The 20,929-nt window shown below is 38.9% G+C and overlaps 1 protein-coding gene across 2 annotated transcripts; it reads right to left on the reverse strand.

The window, feature by feature from the left end:
* Positions 1-1,133: 1,133 nt before the first annotated feature.
* Positions 1,134-19,965, reverse strand: slc6a4a (solute carrier family 6 member 4a). 2 transcript variants are annotated; one of them, XM_061045831.1, is made up of 14 exons: positions 19,507-19,965; positions 11,092-11,898; positions 10,072-10,206; positions 9,352-9,574; positions 7,502-7,640; positions 6,965-7,099; positions 6,329-6,432; positions 6,087-6,214; positions 5,804-5,916; positions 4,922-5,053; positions 4,447-4,546; positions 4,094-4,194; positions 3,690-3,857; positions 1,134-2,767 (listed from the first exon to the last, which is right to left on the reverse strand). In XM_061045831.1, the coding sequence occupies exons 2-14, from the start codon at positions 11,561-11,563 to the stop codon at positions 2,693-2,695; spliced, it is 2,025 nt and encodes a 674-aa protein (XP_060901814.1). In that variant the 5' UTR covers positions 11,564-11,898; positions 19,507-19,965; the 3' UTR covers positions 1,134-2,692. The 2 variants fall into 2 exon arrangements, with proteins under 2 accessions (XP_060901814.1, XP_060901812.1); XM_061045829.1 differs by lacking the exon at positions 19,507-19,965 and adding an exon at positions 13,723-14,255.
* Positions 19,966-20,929: the final 964 nt, after the last annotated feature.

The following is a 20,929-nucleotide window of genomic DNA, read 5'->3' on the forward strand; positions in this document are numbered from 1 at the left end:
AAGCAAGAAATGTGATTTAATGAATCTAAATCACAAACAACACAATACTGTCCCTCAGTGTTAAGAACTATTGATGATAGTTTAAATAAGTTTTACCATATGAAGACAAAGACATTATTAAAAGCTTTTGTAAGGAGAAATATTTGATTCAATTGAAATGACTTGTGTTATTGTGGGCTCATTGCAGAGTCTAATGTACTAGTTTCCCTCTCACATGCAAACTGTTGTTGATATGTCTTTGGAAGACATTTTGGATTCAATGTCTTGATAAAGGACAAGTAGACTGCAGGAGGCGGGTTTCAGACCTCTGACCCTCAGAATCAGGAACAACCAACTCTACCTCTGAAGCAAAGCTAACAAGAATCTGCCCGTCCTCTTCATTGCGCCATGTGGTCTGCTTCACCCTCTGATATGTGCACTGATGGAGAACATGTTTGAATATGATATGTGTAATGAGTCTAGCTCCTGTGGATGGAACATGTTTTGTTGCAGAGCATTTATTTTCATGTTTAGATCCTTTGATTGTCATCACAGCGTCTTTTACAGTTAAGTGTAGATGTGTAGGGGCGCTGGTGGCGCAGTGGTTAGAACGCGCTCCCCATGTATGGAGGCTGTGGTCCTCCAAGCAAATCCCACCTGTAGATCCTTTCCCGCATGTCATTCCCCTCATCTCTCTCTCCCTTATATCCACTGTCCTATCTCTACAATAAAGGCACAAAGAAAAAAAAGTGTAGATGTGTACATTGTTTGAATATCTTTACAGTTAGTCCATAGACTATGGAGAGTGAACTTCAAGAATAAATAACACATTTGATACAATGTAAACAATTTAATGAACAAATAAAGACCTGTCACAGAGGTTAAAATCGTGCAAATCAATACTTTTCTTTTCTTTATGGTTTTAGTTCAAATATTTTGTATTGTATAGCACTGATCTTCACTCACTACATGTGCACATCAACTGTCTATGTTTTGGGTGTGGATATGGAAAGTGTTGAAATGTACACATTAAATGTTCACTATGTTGAAATCTGGATAAGTATGTTCCAATAAAACATGCTAAAGTAAACTACAGCAACATTATGTGTACATAGCTGACATATGACTCAAAGAATCAACTGACAGATGAGATACTTTGTTTCCCCATATATCTTTATTATCTGTTATTTCCAATATATTTATTTATCTTTATTCTATACAGGTGCACTTCTCCATACATAGATCGTACATAAACTGAGAGGTACAAGAGAGAAAGAGGCAAGAGGGAGTTAACATCCTTCATGAGATATTTTGGCAGTTCACAAGACAACAGGGAATCACAATAAACACACATCCACCCCCCCCCCCCCCCCCCACACACACACACACACACACACACACTTGAGGTACAGTATACACACACCACAGCATGCGCACATAAAAGTGGGCTTAACAACTCCAATCCTTTTTTTTCCACACAACCACCCATGTGAGCACCGGCACACTAATCAAGGTGCAAACTCAAGCACACCGAACATTCACACATCGATGGAGAGAGGAGACAGGTATTCACAGAATATATTACACCAATTACCAGAGCCACTAGTAAATACACAGGTAGATGTAAAGAACTTTTTTAACTCCTGCAAACACAGCTACACACATTCTCACACAGGCACATTTACACACACACATAACACACACAACTTTTGGTCCAAAGTAAAGAGCAGCTGATTTCCAACAATGCCTTGATGATGTTATTAGCTCTGATCCTAACGTTATTTAGACTATCATTGTTTTCAATATCAGTACTACATACTGTGACGGTTTTCAAACTGATTGTGAGTGGCAATGACACGTGTAAAAATAAATACACCTCATTTTACAGTCATTGAATGAATACACTAAACATTGTTGATTCTGTCTGAGACCCATTTTTACACTAGAAATAATAACAGTCTTTCTGTCATGCACACACACGCACAGGCACACACGCACAGGCACACACACACACACACACACACACACACACATTCTTGCCATTTTCAGACAGTGCTTCACATTGTTTGCAAAACCGTCATTCATTTAAGAGGTCACCAAAAAAAAAAAAAAACACACAGGCTAACAGTCATCACGATAACATCAACTGCAATATTGAAACATCTTAGGAAATGTAAATAAAACAGGTATCACATATTTGGCTTTATTAAGAGATGTAAAAAGATACCTGATTTTTCTCTACATCAACAAATGCATAACTTACCAGCATGATAGGAAAATATAGCTGTTAATGGTGAGAGAGGATTGGAGTGAAACAATCCGGCCTTCTCCAGTTTCTGTCTATATGAGCATTCATTTATATGAATGTATAAAAGATATGTGTCACCTGTTTAACCTGACGAATGGTTGGTAACTTTATGAGAAAGACTTTTGACTGGATAAAACACACACACACAAAAAGATGATGTTACCATGGTGATCTTTGACAACTTCTTTAAAACTGAAGGAACTAAACCAAGCTCTAACGCTGCAGCTCTAACTTCTCCTCTGGTTCTACACCTTGGTGTGAGATCGCTAACAACAAGAGGAGAAGATGCATTAAAAAGAGGCAAAGACGGTGAAAGGTAGCCCCCTTGTTAGGTAGTTTTGCAGTTTGTCCAGGAGAGGGCGCTGTGTGTCGCTGGAATGGCACCTTCTTTTGTTCAGGTTTTGGTCAGACTGCGTTGGTGACGATGAAGTTTCTCTGCTGGTCAGTGCTGGGCACTGGAGTGATACTTTTTAACAGACGCTGTGAATAAAGGAGAATAGACACTTTAGAGGCAGCAAGACAAAGTGAGGACATTGAACTTATATTTTCCTACTGCTAAAAACTGAAATGACATAAACTACAAAGAAGGCAAAAACAGCCTTGCATCATAAATGAATGAATGAATGAATGAATGTAGTACTTAGAAATTGGTTGAATAAGTCTTTAATCTATTTAAAGATTTATGAAATAAAAATCAAATAATAATCAATGATTGGTGTATAAAGGTTTTATAAACCTGAGCTGAGATCAGTTTTTATTTGAATATCTAGCCTACATATAATGTCCAAAACATGGATTTCATCTGGATTTTTGTATTTTATTATGTAAGGCTACAACTAGTGCTTATATTCAAGATCAGAAATCAGAAAGAGGATCACGTCAGTGGGCGATATTATCAACAAAGGACACAGTCAAAGGTCTGAATCTAGAATAATCTGCCTTTTTAAGTGAATTTTTAATTATGCTGATTTAGCAACATGTTAAATGTTGTGCAGGGTGCTCTGATGCTGATGCACTACTAATGGCAAAAAACACACATCTTAGTTCAGCCTCTCTCAAACCTTTATGAGTGAGTGTTCCATGTGTGTAAACCCTCCCTGAATACATGTGTGTAGCTCTACGGGGCCTTGACGTTTCACTGTTTTTTTCAAGCTCATCTCCGGCTGGTGCTATTCCCTCGCTCCTTTGATCTGATCTGATCTACTGTCATGTGTTCACTGGAGAGGGTGGACCCTGACAGTGCATGGAAGGGAATGAAAAAGAGGTAATCCCGTGTTCTTGGAGAGGTGTCAGTAATGGAATAAGGGTCAGGCGAGGATATGACTAAGAAGGAAAAGGATACAGAAAAGGGTCATGTGGGTTTTTAAAAATATACTAAATGAAATGTGAAGACATGCTGTACCTGTTTGAATGTGCCCTTGGCATTGAGCAGGTGATAAACCATGTAAGCAGGCACACAGATGAATGAGGAAACACCGATGCAGTATCCCAGGACAGTGGTCCATGGTGGGTAGTGGTAGTGGAACAACCTGACCTCAGGAGGAAAGGCTAGGAAGCTGATGATGATGAACTGGACACAAAGAGGTCAGATACAACAAGGATCAGATACAAGGGTAATTATAGTAGCTGTTCTAGCTACTGCATGTTCTTGTGTTTAGTCTCAAATTGATTTTTCCAGCTTTTGATTAGCCTCCTTTTAAGTGTGTGTGTGTGTGTGTGTGTGTGTGTGTGTGTGTGTGTGTGTGTGTGTGTGTGTGTGTGTGTGTGTGTGTGTGTGTGTGTGTAAAATCTGTACAAGAGCCTCACCAGGAGAAAGCAGGGGCAGATGGCCACCCAGCAGATCCTCCAGAAAAAACCAGGAGAGAAACCAATCATGACCTGGACGTCATTACAGAAACGGTTGGTACCTGGAACATACACAGACACTCACTAACACGCTCAAAATATTAGGACGTTTCTTTTTTTTCATTTTCCCTTTGTCATGTTTGAGCTGAGTAAATTACATATTGTAACCTCAGCACCACAGTGTGTATGTACAGTGTACATACTGTAAACTTATGTTAACACAGTGTTGTGTCATCTTCTCCAAACAACTTTTACAGTCATTAATAAGATGGTTTCAAAATGCCAACATCACAATGAACATAGCTGAAGTATACCATAGAACCAGGAGACAGCGATGACTTCTAGCAGGACCACAGTGATGACTGCAGGGCCTGTAGCGTACTCCTCAAACAGCTTCACAACAAACGCTCCTCCCTGACACAGAGGATAAGACAAGTTATACACAGGCTGAATGTCTGCTAAGCTCATTACTTAGTACTTGTATGGAAGATGTTTTATCTTGGAAATGTATGGTGATTGTTTAATGGAGCAACGACACAGTTTGGTCCTTATTTAATGTGGGTTGGAGATGAACAGATTACAACTCAGGGACTGGGTTTATCTCACTTCAGATGATTCTTAACTGTGCACCATCAAATTACCAAATATATAGTGGAAATGTGTAAGATACTTTTGAAAAGTATTAGCTTGTTGCTCTATTTTATTGAATGGTGTTAAGAGACATGATAGATATTTCTTATTATTATCATATTATGGAGATACAGCTGTTAATATACTTATTTGACTTACATATGTGAGTGTGGAGAGAGCTCCGAGGTAGCAGACACACACCAGGCCGAAGACAAACCACTCTCTCCTCTTCACTAGGAGATGGGGGAACTCATCTAGCATAGCTGTGATCACGCCCTCCAACCCTGCAAACTGGAGGACACAAGGGAAGTGATGGAGAACAACATGCGCAGAGAAGACACTACACACTACAAAACAAAACAAAAACAGATTGAAGGGGCCTAAAACCACAGAGGAAACTTAATATAAATCTTTAAGTTTTCAAGAATTTGTATAATCATTGGCATCAATCAGTTTGATCTATTCTATAGTAATAGTAGGATCTTTAACAATCAGAGCATGATTATGAATAACAAGTGTAGAGGCGATGTGTGTTACAGCCCTCGCACAATCACAGAAAAATAGAGGGACTCCATGTTAAGCCGATTGGACATGAAGCAGTGCACACCGACACGTTTTTCTGTATTATTCTCAGTGCTAAAATGAAGTAACATAGCAACCCCAACGCTGATTCTACACTGATTATCAGGACTTGATAAGAGCCTTATGAGTCTTTCCAGCTGGCTTCCTTGGAGCAGATAAACAGAGGCTTAGGGAGACAAGATCACCGCACAATATTAATATGAAAGCCCTGTCATATTGTTTTCATAAACTGTTAGCAAAACAAAACAGCGAGGAGGAAAAATCATACTCTTTATATAGCAGCAAAGGCATTTTCCTCTGTAGCAGGGCAAACATTAAACCTCTGTTTCTAGGAGAGCACATAAGAGCTGAGCACGAGGCTTCAAGAAGGAGGAGATGTGAGGATACATAACATTCAGACAACAGAATATTCTCTTGGTTAACCCCATTGAACATTGAAAGAGAAATCTGCAAACTCACTGTGCTATCCAGACCCAACATGATGATCATCAGGAAGAAGATAATGGAGAAGAAAGTAGCAGCAGGCATGTTTGCTATGGCCTCTGCATAAATGATGAACAACAGACTCGGGCCTGGAGAGAGAAGGAAATGTTTTAGGATTTAGACATTTATTTTATTCTTTCAAGATCCATGGTTTGAAACAATGCAAGACCAAGTAAATAATAATAATAATAACTTAGATTTATATCTCATGAAACCCAAGTAAAGGTGTTGTTGGGATTGTGTTGGTGTATTGTCTTACCGGCGTCCTTGGCAACAGCATCGACATCCTGCTGCCTCATCTCGGCCATGTAGCCCAGCACAGTGAAAATGACAAAGCCAGACAGGAAGCTAGTCAGACAATTCACAGAGCTGGTGACCAAAGCATCTCTGAGACGGGGAAAGCAGAGGAGTGGTGACAGTGAGACGACAGAAGTTCTCCAACAAATATCAACAGTGTAGCCATCGAAGAGTGTTTAGACGTGTTTGTTGAAGACATCTCACTTGTAACAGTTGTTGTGAAACGGGTTGTAGCTGGCAAAGGCAAGGAGCACGCCGAACCCTGGACCCAGTGAGAAGAAGATCTGAGCTGCTGCATCGATCCACACCTTAACAAGACAAGGAGTTTGTATAACAACAAAGAATTGTAAAATAATAATAATAATTATAATAATAATAATAATAATAATAATAACTTTATTTCTATAGCACCTTTTACAAAGTGCTTTGACAAACAGCAAAAACAAGAACAAAGCAAACTAAACCAAACACAGAAGAACAGAAACAACAGCAAGAACATAACAAATGCAAAATACTAAAAATAATTAAATACAATTCAACAGAAAAGAACCCAAAGTGCACGATACCCAACAGACATATATAACCCGAGCATCACAAGAACCATCATAAGAACCCAGGAAACACAAGAACCATCATAAGAACCATCATAAGAACCATCACAAGAACCATCACAAGAACCATCACAAGAACCATCACAAGAACCATCACAAGAACCATTATAAGAACCATCACAAGAACCATCACAAGAACCATCACAAGAACCATTATAAGAACCATCATAAGAACCCAGGAAACACAAGTGACAAAAGAAGCTGTGCTTGGTTGCATTAACTGACTTACTGTTGTGCTGAGCAATTTCTCCCAATCAGGTTTGAGATAGAAAACAACGCCCCTCCAAGCCCCCGGCAGGGTCGCCCCACGGACGAGCAACACCAGAAGGACCAGGTAGGGGAAGGTAGCAGTCACCCAAACCACCTAATAAGGCAAAATGAACAAGTTTTTCTTTTGAACAAATCGTTTGTGTAGTCAGTCAAAGATATTCAGTCATATCCTATAAATACTGTTTAGTAAATCTTGATAGCTCTAGCGCTGAAGTCTTAACAACACATCACTTTGTATGAACCAGTAAATCTTTCCTTGGTCAAATAAAATACATTTAAAAAAAGCTAGGTGCATGCCTGGCCCTTTATGGTTTGGTTGTGAAACTTCACATAATGAATGTTTTAACTTTAAGCCTATCAAACTGTATGTTGTGCTCATGATGATGATGTATACCTTGGGGGAATAAATGACAGGATAACAACATTTTCATAATTTTCTCCATCCATTTACCCTAACTGACTGCCCCATTAACCATGCAGGCGCCCTCTCAGTTACCTTTCCAGACGTCTTGACTCCCTTCCAGATGCTGAAGTAGACGATGGTGAAGATGAAGAGCAGGCAGAGGGCCAACTGCCAGCTCACAGAGCCCAGCTGATGCAGACCTGGGGAGCGATGGACCTGCAACACCTGGCGACTGGAGGGAGATGGATGGATGAAGGGATTGATTGGTGAAGACAAGGGGGGAGACAAGAATAGACAGTGATAACAGGAAAAGGGAGGACATTACATATAGGTTGAAGCCATGAACAGGGGGAGACACAGGGAGTGGTGGAAATCAAGAAAAAGGGAAAGGAACTAAGAGAAGGAAGTGGAGGGAGGCCAAACGGAAGGAGAAGAATGTGGAGAAAAATAGGAAATGATAGGGAAGATAAGAAGTAAGAATACAGATAGGGTGGATGAGGGGATGTTTTCCAAACATGGGAAGTAAAGGAAAAGGAAAGAACAAGGAAGTGCAAATATCTGATAGAGAAATGGACAGCATGAAAGTAAAATAACAGGACAGCATAGAAAGATATGGGAGTCTAAACTCTGATATATTCCCACACATTGATTACAAATACTGATTGAATGAGATTTAATGAAAGTTCACCAAAAGGGAACACAGACTAATTAAAAAATTCACAAGGAATTAAAAGACTTTGTAGCAAATTTATGTCAACGACCACACAAAGCAAAAAACAGCACTACTGGGCAAAAAGAAGGAGGCTGAAATGAAGAGTGTGGATAACATCTGGTCACAGGTTAAGAACACAGAGCTCGCATGAGAAAACAGAGATATGATTTATGTTGAAAACAGGAAATTCTGGCGCCAGACTGAGTCAGGGAATTTGTTTCTGTTAAACCTGAATTAGGAAAAGTCAACATAATCTGTCTCAGTGGATGGACACAGACTTAGTGTAGATAGAAGTTATATGACGGAGATAGTACTGAAATACAAAGACATTGTTTTTACATGTCTCAAAAGGAGTTCAGTGACAAGCTTATTACAGCTGATAAAACATGCCAAAGGTAAATTTGAAAAAAAAAAACCATGACTGACATAATATTTAAACAGATTATGTTTAAATATTATGTAAGTCATGTTTTTTTTTTTTTTTGGTAAAATGGAATATTTGGAGGTTAGGCAATATATTTGTGTTGATAATGTTTACAGTAACTATTACATTCTCATCCACCTTTTTATCTACCAATAAGGCCTGTCTCTCTCACTTCTTCTCCCCCTCCTCTGTCCTAATCCTCCTGCTCCTCCTGCACGTATTGGCAGGCTTATCATGAGTGAATTGAGAGTTATAGAACACAAATATTTTCTTAGTCATTCTTAAGATAATTTCAAATTCCTTTCAGTTTTGTTTATTTCACAACAAGGTTCATTCTAAAGAATTTTTGTAATCATTTTTACACAATCGTCTAGTACTGTGTTTATACACCACATAGGCTAAGTAACTTCATTAACACCTGATTACCTGCTGTTATGTTTCATTTTTCTATTAAAGTATGTTTAACTATAACAGTTTCTTTAACATGCATCTTCAGCCTCTCAGATTCTACTCTCAACTACTCAAATCCCAGAAGTGTCAAAAGCACTTTCTGGCACTTAAAGGCTGTTTTTACATTCTTGCAAACTAGCGTCTGATTGAACCCAGTTATACATTAGATTTAGGCTGATCCATGGATGTCACATTTTTTATAATTCTGGTGAATGCGTGTGAATGGATCAGTGCTGATAGGCAGTCGGGCCCTTTAGAGCAGCCTCTGCCATCAGTGTGTGAACGTGATCTGGTGAATGGGTCATGTAGTGTAGAAGTGCTTTGTGGACATCTTGGATCAGTGAGTCATGCACTTACGTATAGAACTCCTCTGCAGGCGATGTGGAGGAGTTGGACCAGGACACATTGTGGTCAGTAGACATGTAGAGGTTACAGTTTTCAGTGTTCCAGCTGTTGGTACAGGTGGTCCAGGGCAAGGTGGGCCGGAATGATGACAGTAGGTAGTACAAAGCCCAGGCCATAATAGTGTTATAGTAGAAGGCTATGTAGAGGGCTATGATGCAGATAGCAAAGCCGATACCTAAATGAATGCAAGAAAATATTGTTAGCACTTTATAAGCATTTAGAAAAATTCAAGCTTGCGCTATCTTTAATATCTACTTTACATTTAAAATAATGAAGCCAGCGCTTCCGAGATGTTCAAAGAGCATCAGTGGTATTTCAAGTCAATTCAAGTTGCTGTTGGTTAAGTGGCTGACATTTCAGAATAACAACAATTTACATACTATCATGTTTCTTGGCATTTGGCATTTGGCATGGAAATGTGACAATTTCCATAACAGAGACACACTGCATATTGCTAGATGTATAAGAACTTAGGGATGCTCTTCAAGAGAAGCACACTGAGGGCATGAACGAGGTCAAATGAGTTGTTTCTCACACTCAGCATCACACTGTCTGTCTGTCTGGATAAGAAGTGTTTGTTCTCTCCTCTTCTATTCTTACATTTTTTAACCAAGTTAGTAAATCATTTCCCTTTTTTCCCTCTCCCATTCCCCTCTGCACTCATTCTATTACCTTTGAAGATGGGACAGATGTGTTTCCAGATGGAGATGCAGCCACTTCTGTGGAACTGGCCAAGAGCCAGCTCCATGTAAAAGAGGGGGACACCTCCAAACACTGCCATCAGCAGGTAGGGCAGCAAAAAGGCACCTGAGTGGACGCACAAGAAGGAGAGAGATAAGGGTTAAATACAGGCTTTGAGAAAGGAAGACAAGTAAGAAGAGCATGAAAGAAAACAATAAAGGGATTGAAGCCTGTAGTGAAAATAGAGGGAAAACAGAGGAAAATCATTTGAAGAAATAAAGCATCATGGAATACAGCATGGACAGTAAATATTCATTATTTACCTCATGCACAATATGATTTGTGCATATGGTTGAGTTGGTGTGTGCCTTGTGTCTTTGTGTCATGAAAGAAGAGATAAAGGTTGATTGAGCAGCTGCCTGAGAGAAACAGGTTATTAAGCAAGAAGAAAGAGTCTGAAAGCGTTCTCATAAAAACCACAATTAATACTGTTGCCTCTATCAAGTGTCTCCCCGGTCCCCATCTCTACCTCGCTCCGGGAGACACACACAGAACACAGGAAATTGCAAAGATTTTATTATTGCAAATCCAATAAAAGCGGAAAGGGAGGCCCTGTGTGCTGTAAGGTGAGGATATTGTAGTCTCAGGGTGCAGGCCTCAAAGACTTTGTAAAAAAAACATATGCTCGCTTACATTAGCCTGAAAGAACCAAATAAATGAACGGATAGAAAGACTGTTAAAAAAGACTGTTAACTGCAGGTTTAGGTTTTTTTATTCATTAATTTATTTTGAATAAATGATTCATACGAGAGGAATTTCCTAACCACGTCTATCTTCAGTGAAAAAAGTTATGTTCACAAAAATCTGAATTATCATGTTGATTTAACATGAAGCACTAAAATCTACCTATAAAGAGTGTTTTCTTTCTGATTTTCTAAATGCTGTTCTTTATACCCCCCCACCCCCCTTCTATCTCCGTCTCCCCCCTCTTAAATATCTATGCCTTCTCACCTCCTCCATTTTGGTAGCAGATGTATGGAAAACGCCACACGTTTCCCAAATCCACTGCATAGCCGATCACAGAGAGCAAGAAGTCCATCTTCTTGCTCCAGGTTTCTCTGGGCCTCTCCAGGGTGGTCTGTTGGACCACCAGAGTCCTGAGGCCTCCCAGTGGCACAAAGGAGCCAGTGGCTCCTCCAGACCCAGAGGATGTACCTGCAGAGCAGGCTGCAGTCCCCGGTCCCTCCTTAGGACTCTGAGGGCTGGATGTGGTGAAACCATTGGAGACCTGCTGTGCAGAGCCGGGGGTGAGGGCTTTGGGTCCTCTATCTGTGAGACCGTCAGCCAGAGTCAGACCACAGACCCCTTGCTGCATGTCCTCCTTCTCTCCCTCCACCTCCTCTCTCTCTTCTCTCCTCTCGTCCTCATTCTCCCCCTTGTCCTTTGTCAGCAGGCTCGTCATGATGATGTCTTTCTTCTCCATCGGCTTGTGTTAGTGTTGGTGTTGGCGAGGCGGTTAGGGGTGGAGAGAGGCTCTCAGTGACAGTGAAGGGAATGTGGAACTGTTGTCTGATGTGGCGCCCATTAGTGGAACAGCAAGCAGTGACGTCCTAAGACAAATTCAGCTAAATGGGGTTATCCTTGTGGACAGGTAAGGAAGACGGGAGCTCTCCCCAGAGGAGAGGGGGGCTGCAATGAGGGAGGGTATGTGTTTATTATGAGTGGACTAAAATCTATAAGAGTCTTTTGAACGAGAAAAGAGAGAAGAGATGTTTTTGAGCCAGCAGAAAAATCTCTTCTTCACCGACTCCTTATCCTCTGAAACACAGAAAGAAAACAAAATAATTCAGTTTCTAAAATACCTTTAAGTAAAGACAGGATATATTATCTATACAATCTGTTTCTCCATGCTATAGGAGCTTTTACCATGACAAGGAAGTACAATTATGAAGTTCAGTGTCAGGAGTACTGAGTGAGAGGATTGTGCTCAGCTTTTGCTCATGTGTCTCATTTCACACGGTCTCTCATAACCTGTTGAGCTTCTCTGATCAAAGCAGTATACATGGATGTACATATGATGTATACATATGATGTATTCAGGTAAAAACAGAATTTCCCTTTGCAGGGATAAATAAAGTAATTCTATTCTTCTTCTTCTTCTTTAACAGAAACATTTTCAGAGACAAGAAACAACATAAAACCTCATAAATGAAAAAACAAAATTCAAAATGTCAAAAAATAAAACATTTTAATCAATTTGAATCATGGTAAAACACACAAAATGCAATTTACCCTGAGTTTGAACAAGTGTGAACGAGGCTACCAAAATAAACTATTTGTTTCAATACATTTAATGGATTATTATAACACATTTAGATATAGTACATGTAAAGATCCATAAACGGTGATGATGAATGCATTAGATTGACCTTTGTCTTAATTAAATGCTAATTAATACATTGTATGGACTTCATTTCTTAAAATCTGAAATGTACATAAATGGCATGATGAGAGAATATGTTCTGCCCTAGCACACATTTTGTCAGCAGCTGCTTCAGAAACACTTTGCCATTTTGAATTGGAAGGTTGATAACTTCTGTTGAAGGGAATAACTGTGCAACAAAAACAAATACATTTTTAACATTGACATTGTTTCCATTCAATATATATTTTTCATACACACACACATTCCATCCATATACTATCACAGGATCATTGAGTCAAACTGAGAAAGTGATATAAGGTAAATAAGACTTATGGTGTAAGTGGAATTAACAATTAATGCAACACTGCAGGAAGACTAAATTAAAACAAAATCGTCTTCATTTACAACAAACGTCCTGCAGTTTGACACAACGACAATAACATCTGATCATTTGAACTGTTGTGTTTCTGGATGCTGTGGAGGAAATGCAAAATCTTCTATTTTAACACTAGCATTTTATCATTTTAAAAATACAAATTTAACTTCCAAATGAAAGCAAATGTAATGACCTCAGTTTAATTTGAACCATTAGTCAGACAAAAGTCCAGTGAGTCCCCTCTGAAATAAAACTCAGTAACTTTAGAAAACTTAAACTTGATGGGAATTGTAAAGGCTGTTACAAAATAGCTCAATAATCATTTAATTAAATATATAAAAAAATATATTTAACTGAAAACTCCCCTTCTTGACTAATCTGTCATTAAAGAAACGACTGACAGCTGCACAGATGAAGATCAAGAAACACAAACTAAAGCTCGATAAAATCAAAAGTCCGCTCTGATCTGCATGTGAACACACTTAATCACTGTCTGAAAACATTTATGAAGAAGCAACACACATGGTTCCAATAAAGTTTGATAACTCTTATGTCCTTCGTCCCTAATTACAAAAACAACTCTACATATCGAAAATCAAAAATCTATCTTTTGGAATTCCACTGACAAGTTCAATGAAGGAACAAAGAGTGATGTGAGAAGAGAAAGTTATTAACAAAGATAAACCAAAAGAGAGAAAGCTAGAGAAATACCTATGAAAATCATTTAAAAATGTAGACACTGTTTGTAATCTCTAACTTTACTTTAAACCTGAGACAAATCATAAATCCCCCATTTCAACAACTAATAGAAAAAAGGTTGAATAATTGTTCCATACATTACCTTAAGAGACTGTAAATGAAACAGTGACATCAAGTAGAACTTGTTGCTGAGAAAAGAAATACAAAAAGCAGCAACTACAACAGTAAACTTAAAGAATCCTGAGGTAATAAAAGAGTCTGCTCTAGCACGTCAGGACCCGGTGTTTTCCCATGGAGCTCTCGAACCTCTCTCATTTCTCTCTCTCTCCCTCACTCTCTTTCCCTCCCTTGTTGTTCCTCTCATACAACCACACACACTTATACACATGTCATGTCGGGAGACGCACAGCCACGCAGGCATACACACAGAGATGGGCTTATGAACGCATGCACCCAGACAGAACATAACGAGGAAACAGAATGCAAAAAGAAGTTCACTTTAAAGCTTGGTTTGATACAAAGAAAACACAAAGAGTGATGATGAACTGTATGGTCATGGAAGCACACACTGAAGACAGGGGAAGTCCTACCCTTCAGACTGACTCTGTGTCAGGATGTTACATGCAATCGTCTTTCTAGTATGAACAAACAGACACATACACACACACACACACACACACACACACACAGACAATCATGAAAACATTGGCTGGTAAACTTGAGCTCACACTCCCTCTTCCATCATTCACTATCAAAACTCAGAATGTTTTTCAATCTGCCTTAAGTTCCAACGTTTGCCTCAAATGTTTGATGTTTTATTCTTTTGTCATCAAGCAGATATTATGCTTTTGCTGCTCTCACTCAAGTTACCTTTCATTTAAGGTCATGTTCACACCTCACACACAGGTCTCTGCAATCGATTCAGATGTTCCAGTAAAAGGTGTTTACAAGGGAACCCTGAATTTCCAGGTATTACTTTTTGTGTTTCTGCATGTTGAAAAATCCAGAGTCTTAGTCCCTGAACTCTCCTGCTTCCTGCAATCAGTGCAAGGCTGTGGTAGTGGTGGACACCTCCCTGGTTGGACGGCAGAGGCATAACCTTGAACTAGTTGATGCAGTCAGTTTGGCATGTTTGCTTGATTAAGTGAAGTCTTGTAAGAATCCTGTATAAGATCAAACTGCGACAGTTTGTTGCATGTCTTTTGTTGGGTTGAACCATACTCAGCTGTAAATAAACTAAACCAGTCAATAACTTAGAGTTGTATTTTGTTCATGGGCAAAGGCGGGAACACAAGTTTAGATAGACACAAGCGCAAACTTGTAGTATGTACTAACCACTTTAAACATACCCATGTTACAGTAACTATTTACAACATTGAAGATAATCCTATGCAATCTTATACCTCTTGTGATATGTTAAATGAATACATTTACCACAATTCATGCTTAAATGAAGAGTATTCCTACACTAGAGTACCCGTATACTGAACCACATTTGCATGTGTTTCTGAATTCCCCAAGAGATCCAGAAGGTGCCTGCTCAGTCTCCTTTTTACTCCCTAACAACTTTTAGAGCCTCGGGCCCGTTGCCAGCTTTTACAAACTGTCTGTTTTTAAAGTAAGGCCTACACCCTTTAGTGTTGGGTATGGATGCCAAGATGGTTCAGGAAAAATAATATTCTTATCAGGATCTGCTTTGGCAACTCTTGAGAGTGGGGGGCTCCTGAGTAGTTTCAGACTTATTTTCCCTGCTCTGTCCAACTTTCCTCTTGGTGTTCAGTTTTTCTTCATTTTGTGAAACTCCCCACACAGCTTCAGCTTAAGCTGCATTGATTTTTTGAGTAAAAGAGCAACATATTCTTCAAAGTATTATTAACTTCTAGGACAAATAAAGGGAAATTATTCTTCAATTTATAAAACACTCATTTTTGGGGGAATTTAAAGAAGTCTCCACAATAGTGGACATCATACCATGCAGTAATGCAAATATGATTTAAAAAAGAATACTATCTAATACATAAACAAATGAATAAAAATGTTTCTCTTTTCAGTTTGTCCTATATTCACTGGAGTGAATCAACTTGATATTCTTCTTCTTATATTTTAATGAGATAGTTTTCTGTCTTTTCTGTCTGTAATATCCTCAATATTCTTGAAGAAACCTAACTCAACAGTTTCAGCCTGTATGCTGCCAGAGCAGCACAACAGCAGACGTTTAATGGGAGAGCAAATATTAACAGGGTTTGGATTTGAATTGAAACTAACCGTAGAATAACACTGAAAGAAACTGATGTAGTTACAGGGATAGTAAATCTGTAAGTTAGTTTGATAACATAAATAAATCAGCTTACAGAAAAAAAATACCTCCACATCAAAGTCTCAATATTTATATTTATTGTAATAGAAATAAATCCAGCAATGCATGATGGACAAGTGATTCAATTTGAGTTTTCTCCAAACCTTAAATCATTACTCGGAAATTTGAAAAAATAATACTGCTCCTTAGTTGTCACTAGATGTTACAAAACACATCTGCAAGGGCCTTTATTGCAGATTTGCTCCCTATCCCTCTTCCTGCATCTTATCCCATCTCTCCCCCTATCCCTTTCCAAGCCCGGTGCAGTCTAGGCCTGTGAAGACTGTTTCGTCATGAGCCGGGGATCCAGCTGAAGATTTCTGCCTTTTAATAAGGCAGTTTTTTCTTACCACTGTAACTTTTGCTGCTTTGCTAAAGTGCTCATGATGGATAGGCTGGATCTTTGTAACATAACAATGAGTAAGATCTTTTACCTGCTTTTTGTAACATAACAATGAGTAAGGTCTTTTACCTGCTTTTTGTAACATAACAATGAGTAAGGTCTTTTACCTGCTTCTTGTAAAGTGTCTCGAGATAACACTTGTTATGAGTTGACGCTATACAAATAAAAATTGATTGATTGATTGATTGATTTATTAAAACAGGATTTGCAAGATTTTCCTGAGCTGCCATCTTGATTTGGTAATTTGATGGTTCACTTCTTACAGCAGGATGTACGGGATGAACCTCCTGAAGTGTTTCATGAAAATCCATTTCTTTAAAACCAACTCATTAAGTAGAAAAAGCTTGTGGTCTGTAGTGACAACGATGTGTGAAAGGGTTAACTCAGTGATTGTCATGTATAAACAAAACATAGGAATGAAAACACATATTTGCTCTTGTCATTAGGCATTTCTCTGATAAAAACAAACTATAAGCATCTGGTTAACAGAAAATACTGTTACTGAATAAAACCTTCATTTGTCTAAAAACACTAAACTCATTCTCTGACGTTTTGCTTAAATGAGATGTATCAGTGTAGCATGCTAGGGTTATAGATTTTAATACCACATCATGCTGAGAAGGGCCCTGGAAAATTAAAAATAAATAGTGCTCAAGTATTTGCAGGGAAACCTGTTAAAAGTATCGACTGAAATCCCCTTAACCTGCCAAGCTACAAAGAAGTAGTCTGTTGTACTGTGTTATAATTCAAAAAGAAACTACTCCCGGGAGATAACACCTTTGGTTTTTAAACGTCCCTGATGGAGGAGCAGTCTGATAAGTAGACATGAAAAACACATTTTCAGTGGCAGATTGTCAAAGACATGCATGGTAACCTGCCCTGAAGGAGAGATTAACTTCCTTTAGCTGTGCAGCGGTTGCACAAGACATTTGGAAATGTGGAAAATGTTAATGTGGGTATTATTGAATTATAGCACTTTTGCTTCTTCCATAGAGAAAATCTGCCTGTTGACCCGGTCATGCAGCCTCGACAACATGCCACTTTTAGACAGTGGTAAGGGACTCTCTACGACAGAGTATTTTATTTCAATTCTAGCTGCTGCATATTCAACAAATGCCCTTTGTTGTAGTGCTTCAATAAAGTTTATTTTTATTATTATTTTTTACAGCAACTGGAACCATACCGTTGCAGATTTACAAACCCAGTGTTTCCCCTACCATTATATTAGGGGGTGGCCCGCAATGGCAATGCAAACAGTACATCTTACAATGTGAAGAAAACATGGTATTTGTCTTTGATGTAAGTGAGTGTTCAAAGGCAGATAGTATTTTACAATTAGCTTTGGCATAAAGTCAAGTGCATTATGCAGAGACTAAACTAATTGGCTTACAAGTCATTAAATGACCTTTGGATTAGAGTATCACTACACACTCCACCTCGGAGTTGTTTTAGTAGTAAGATATTTCCACCCTTAGCAGCAACCTTCACTATGAAACATGATTATCACGACACAGGCTATTTACTGCAAACATTCTCATAGATTCATTGTTATATAGTTTAGGGATAAATGCTGTAGCGGGTTTGACAAGGTTTTAATTTTGGGGTGCCAGTCAGAGTCAAATCTGACAAATAATATTTAAATGCAAACAAAAAAATAGTCAACCTGCACAAAATATGACATAAGCAAGAGCCACAAAACAATCAAACAAAACAACAATGCGATTTCAAATATATATATTATCCCATGTATCAACCACACTGCAAACAAAATGAATGTGCGCAATGTGTGTGTGTGCGTTTCACAGTCTCAGCCGCTCCGGGAAGTCCGCTCCGGTAACCCACAACCCACAGTTCAGTCCAGTTCAGTTCAATGTTCAAGTACAAAACAAAAACTCCGCTCCGGGTTTTATTTCGAAAACAAATAAGGAAACAAACTCCAAAGAAAACCAGCGTCTCTCTTCAAAACACAAACAAACAAAAGACACAGCAGGTACTCACGGTACCAAAGTTTTTAAGTCAGTCAGTAGTCAGAGTCAGAGTTGGGCTTTGCTCCATTGCGACTGGCATCTCCTGACTCCAGGGAACAGCTGATCCGCCAGGAACAGGGAAATAAACAAATCCAACAGGTAATCGGGCCTGACAAAGACGGACCCCCAGCGACAAAGATGTCACACAAAACGGCTATAACACGAACATTCAAACACGCTCTATGCCGAGGTAACACTTCTCCTTCACTGACTTTCTTTCAATGACTCTCCGCTCTGATCACCGGTGACTTGCACCTATACAAATGCCCTTCCTGGAGGACGGATTCAGACTTCGCGACACTGTGACTGTTTTTCATAGGAGTGTGAGATGAGGAAGCAATGAATGGAGGTGTGTAGAAAGAGGATTCTGACTCTGCAGGCATGCCAATGCTCATTAATATTGTGAAGAGAGGAAATTAAGATGTGCCAAAGGGCTGTGCAATATGTCAATATGTTATTACTGAAGGTGTTTTTATGATCTCTATTTATGTACTTTTTAATTATCCTGTAACTGCAGGACATAGTCTAAGATAAATGTCCCTTTGGGGACAATAAAGTATATCTGATCTTATCTTATGACCTGTGGATGGGTTGGGCTTATGGCTTTACTATGAAACCATTTTAAGAAAATTAGAATTTTAACCACAAAAATAATGAGACAGCCAGTGAAAACCAAAAAAAAGTATTTGGATTCAACTCTCGATAATTTGTTTTGTCTTTCTTCCATTACCAATGGCACAAAGTGGTCATGTATAAATGCATATTACACAATCTAAATAGTTAATCAAAACACAAAATATCTCTAATGAAATCACTAACACCCAAATCTGGAATGTGTTACTGTTCCAAAAACTCATGCATTATAACTCCTCTAACTTCAAGTCAAAGAGGTTTTATAAATAATACAGAGGATGAAAAACGTTGAAAAGGAAGGCCACAAATAGAAACCATGCTCAAACTAGGCATACACAGAGAGAAGATCTTTTAAAAAACACCTCGTGACACTGGACCCATGCATGATTTATATCTCAAAGACATGTACAGGTATACGTTTATAGCTGGGACTAAGGGAAACTGTAAATGATGAACCTGCTAGAAATGATATCATGGAATGTTAGAAGAAAGGCAGTGTGCTCTTACCTTGATATTTATAGTTTGATGTTCTGCATAGAGTATCTGGTGATCTAGTGTCCAAGAGGCTGCCTGTCAGCAGTCTAAACCAAATCACACAAATCACTCATGCCTGGGCTTACAGCAGGCCGTACTCTTGCTTTGCCTGGCTTAAGACACAAACACACATACTCAAGCATGCAGGCACTAACACACACACATGCTGAGCTTTAGCAAAGGATCCTTGCCCCTAATCCAGGACTCACAGATGCATATTTATAAGAGGGCAAGATAGGAATAAGAGAGCAACAATAGATGAAGTCATAAAATGTGGAAAACAAGCATGGTGAAATGTGCGCATGATAAAATGTTTGATAGACAGAATAATCTCTCCCTCACATTCAGTGTGTCTGTGTCCTGGACTAACTAACCTGTTTACAGCCATCTATAACCTATTGGGCTGAAAGGCATAGTTCCAGGTACAGTAGCCCAGTCAGTCTAAGCCTTCATTATGTGTGTGTGTGTGTGTGTGTGTGTGTTTGAGGAGAGACATGTAAGAGGCAGACAACACTGCCATGCTGACGTCATATTTTGATCGATGTGTCCTCCTTCTTTCGATCTCACTCAAACACTCACACAGAGTCCAGGCCCACCTTTTTGTGAAAAGCCAGCCTGTGTATGTTCAGCGTCATTCCAATCAGTATTGGCTGAAGCACTAGGTTAATCCTTATTGCAACACACACAAATCCCCACATACAAGCATGAGCTCACAAACACACACACATGCACACACTTACACACACAACTGAGAAGGGAAGGAGAGAAAAAACAGAAATGGAATAATGAGTGCCAGTGTGATGAAGCCTCCTGTATGGTTTAAAGAAAGCCAATCACTCCTGTCCAGCACAAACAGATGCACATGGAGTCAACTTGTTCAGGTTCTTCTCAGAAGTCCTCATCACACTTTGTGACCTTCCTTAACCACCACCAGTACCCAGACTCCATCAGGCGGGTATACATGAAGACATCATGATGGGAGTCTATTCACCAAAGTCATTACACATTTCCCATCCTTCATCTTTGAAACAAATACTTTTACAATAAACAATTTGTGTAAATATAATCTTTAGTCTAAATCATCAATGAAAAATCACTTATTTCTAAAGATTAACCTTAAAGACAAATCTCTGCTATCTTCCTTTTGACACTGTTCTGTGGAAGTAAAATTAATCACAACTGTTTTGCTTGTGAGTAAGACGCTTGCCTGTTTAAAAAGATGCTGGTCCAACTGTAGAATAGAAATTTCAATTTAATATAAAAATGACAAAAACCGAGCAATTTAGGGTTTTCACAGCACAGATTTCATGAACTCTTTAATCTTTAGCCCAGTTATGATGCACTAAACCTCATTCAACTTTATATAGAACAACCAAATCATATTATATCATCTTAT

The sequence above is a fragment of the Labrus mixtus genome, chromosome 9 (genome assembly GCF_963584025.1).
Source record: "Labrus mixtus chromosome 9, fLabMix1.1, whole genome shotgun sequence".
Lineage (NCBI taxonomy): Eukaryota > Metazoa > Chordata > Actinopteri > Labriformes > Labridae > Labrus > Labrus mixtus.

Coding starts and splice junctions, on each gene's coding strand:
- slc6a4a (XM_061045831.1), bottom strand. CDS start 11,563: ATGGAGAAGAAAGACATCATCATGACGAGCCTGCTGACAAAGGACAAG. Junction 9,575..10,071: donor CATCTGTCCCATCTTCAAAG/GTAATAGAATGA, acceptor GCATTCATTTAG/GTATCGGCTTTGCTATCTGC. Junction 4,195..4,446: donor CGCTGTCTCCTGGTTCTATG/GTATACTTCAGC, acceptor TGTATGTTCCAG/GTACCAACCGTTTCTGTAAT.